This window comes from Aplysia californica, unplaced genomic scaffold (genome assembly GCF_000002075.1).
Source record: "Aplysia californica isolate F4 #8 unplaced genomic scaffold, AplCal3.0 scaffold00568, whole genome shotgun sequence".
In the NCBI taxonomy this organism is placed as follows: domain Eukaryota; kingdom Metazoa; phylum Mollusca; class Gastropoda; order Aplysiida; family Aplysiidae; genus Aplysia; species Aplysia californica.
The window spans coordinates 426,043-428,888 of NW_004797838.1; the positions used below are offsets into that span (position 1 = coordinate 426,043).

Below are 2,846 nucleotides of genomic sequence, written 5' to 3' on the forward strand. Positions count from 1 at the left end.
TCCTTCTTTTCTTAGCTTTCAGTATACAACGATCTTTCCTGTTTATAATAAGTAAAGTTCTTCTTTTCGTAGCTTTTAGCGTACAACGATCTGTGCTGTTTATTAGAATAAGTGAAGTCCTTCCTTAACTTTTAGCTTTTAGCTTTTAGCGTATAACATAACGACCTTTGCTGTTTATAATAAGTAAAGTCCTTCCTTAACTTTTAGCTTTTAGCGTACAACGACCTTTGCTGTTTATAATAAGTAAAGTCCTTCCTCAACTTTTAGCTTTTAGCTTTTAGCGTATAACATAACGACCTTTGCTGTTTATAATAAGTAAAATCATTACTTAACGTCTGCGATCTTTGCCAGTACACACATGCACAACAACACGTACAGCATTTTTGCCCTCCCTCATTCCTTGTATGCGCCGTACACATTGCACGTGCAGAAGATATTCTTGTTCTGGAAGGTGTGAGTGACGTAATTGTCCACTTTGTCGTCCCAGGAGCACCGACTGCTCACCATGATGCCCTGACCTTTCTTCTCACCGATCATCACAAGGACGATGATCTTGTAACGGTCAAAGTTCAACTTCTTCACTCTGTCTTTGACCTCTTCACTGAGGATCCGGTTCATGTTGGGTGTGATTCGGGGGTTGTATCTGGAAGAAAGGAGGATGCATCATCTTGTTGTTGTTACTGCCATTGTTTTTTTATTTAAAAAAAAAATATTAATGTCGTTTGTGTTGTTGTTGTTGTTGTTGCTGCTGCTCCTGATATTATTGATTTTGTTTGTTGTTATTGTTGCTGTTGATGTTGTTGTTGTTGGTGCAGCTGTTATTTTTTAAAATTATAGTTGTTGTTGTTGTTGTTGTTGTCGTGGTCGCTATTGTTGTTGCTGCTGTTATTGGATTACCATTATGCTAGTTTTTGGTGTTGCCAGCACCACCACCCCCCCGACTTACTTCATGTCTTTGAGTCAGTTGTCGATAACGTCTTTGACGATGCTGAGCACGGGGCTGGGCTCAAACTTCTTCTTGTTGGTGGTTGGCGGGTGCTGTGGTGCGCTTTGCTTCTTCTCTCTTATCAAACAGCTATCGCCCTGATCTTTCCTCCTTCTTTTTTGTGTTGGTTACTCTCTTGTAGCACCTTTAATCTTCGGCACTTATATGACCTTATTGTGTTGCAAGTGCCGCAAAACTCTTATTAAAACAAACACTTCGTCTTGGGCTCCAGCCCGTAGGTGGGCTCGTACAACACAGGCGGAAAGGGGTCTCCCAGCGTGCTCTCCCTCTTCTCCAGGGCCCACATTTGCTATACTTATTGTTTCTGTTACTGCTGCTGCTGTCGTTGTTGCTGTCGTTATTGCTTTTTGTTGTTGCTTTTGTTGATGTTGTTATTGCTGTTGTTGTTGTTGCTTTTGTTGTTTTTGTTTTTGTTGTTATTGTTGTTTCTGTTGTTGTTTTTGTAGTTGTTATTATTGTTGTTGTTGTTTTTGTTGTTGTCGTCGTTGTTGTTGTTGTTGTTGTTTTTGTTGTTGTTGCCCTTTTTGTTTTTGTTGTTGTTGCCCTTTTTGTTGTTGTTGTTGTTGTTTTTATTGTTGTTGTTATTGTTTTTTGAAGTTTTGTTATTGTTGTTGATGTCTTTGTTGTTGTTGTTGTTTTTTTGTTTGTTGTTGTTATAGTTGTTGTTTTTGTTGGAGTTACCATTATGCTAGCTTTTGCTGTTGCCAACACTAACCCCCGACTTACTTCATGTCTTTGAGTCTGTTGTCGATAACGTCTTTGACAATGCTGAGCACGGGGCTGGGCTCAAACTTCTTCTTTGGATCCAGCCTGTAGGTGGGCTCGTACAGCACGGGTGGGGGGCCGTCTCCCAGCGTGCTCTCCCTCTTCTCCAGGGCCCGACCCATGAGCCTCTTGGCGAATCGTCTGCTCGCCATCAGTCCCACAATGCTCAAGCGCGACCCACTTCCGGCGGAGACGCTGGTTCTGGTGGAGCTGGAAGGCATGAGGCTCCCTCTCTTGGCCCCGCCCCCTTCCTCCTGGCTGGTCTCCGAGGCGTCGTCCTTCTTGCCCATCGTCAACCTCCGGGAGAACAGTTTGGACATCTTCCGGTCGCCATCTCGCGGGCTCTCGGAGCCGGTACTTTGGGCGATCTGACGAGAGTGACAAGATGTAGGTTTTTTTTTAACGCCCCAAAGGACATAATTTAGATTATTTAGGAGACGGGCTTCCGACCCTGTCTGCAGTCAGGGTTAACCCAGGCGAGGGAGATACACCCCACCAGAAAGACCTAGATACTTGATGAAAATTCTTGGGGAAAACGATCTCGGGTCTTTTGCGTGCGACAGCAAAACACGCTAACCTCTATACACAGACACCGGTGACAAGAGTGAGAAAGAGAGAGGGTTTATTCTTGTATAGGTTCGGAGAATAAAATTAATTTGGAAGCGACCAATACAGTGCTTAGGTAAGAAAAATCCAAGCTCACCTTGCTCTTACCTGAAAAAAGGGGAAGATAAGCAGAGGTAGACCACGAATATCCTACTTAAAAACTTGTAAAGATGGATGACAGAAAAAGACCATTTTTACAACTATCCGAAAGAGAAATGAGTGGCAAACTGTTATTGCCGATATCTGTCTCCGATCTGTCTCTCTCTTGAAGAGGAAGACAGAAAAACACACAAAAAGCGTAATGGTCATTTAGGGCTGAGAAAAAGCACCACAGGCCTCTCGAGGAAAGGAGTCGCTGGAGCGACTCTGTGGCAGACACTACACTCCCCCAGAAACACTGCACACCCCAAGTAAACACTACACACCCTCAAAAACACTACACCCCCCGTAAACACTACACCCCCCCCCC

General features: G+C 43.8%; 1 protein-coding gene across 1 annotated transcript in view; it reads right to left on the reverse strand.

Annotated features, from left to right (window-relative positions):
- Nucleotides 1-393: 393 nt before the first annotated feature.
- The window catches only part of LOC101859885 (tctex1 domain-containing protein 4-like), a 3,751-nt gene continuing 1,298 nt past the window's right edge, over nt 394-2,846 (reverse strand). Inside the window, exons 2-3 of the mRNA XM_005107014.3 lie at nt 1,733-2,139; nt 394-643 (exon numbers count right to left, since the gene is read on the reverse strand). Of these exons, the coding sequence (XP_005107071.1) occupies nt 394-643; nt 1,733-2,139 (657 nt within the window). The remainder of the gene's footprint in view (nt 644-1,732; nt 2,140-2,846) is intronic.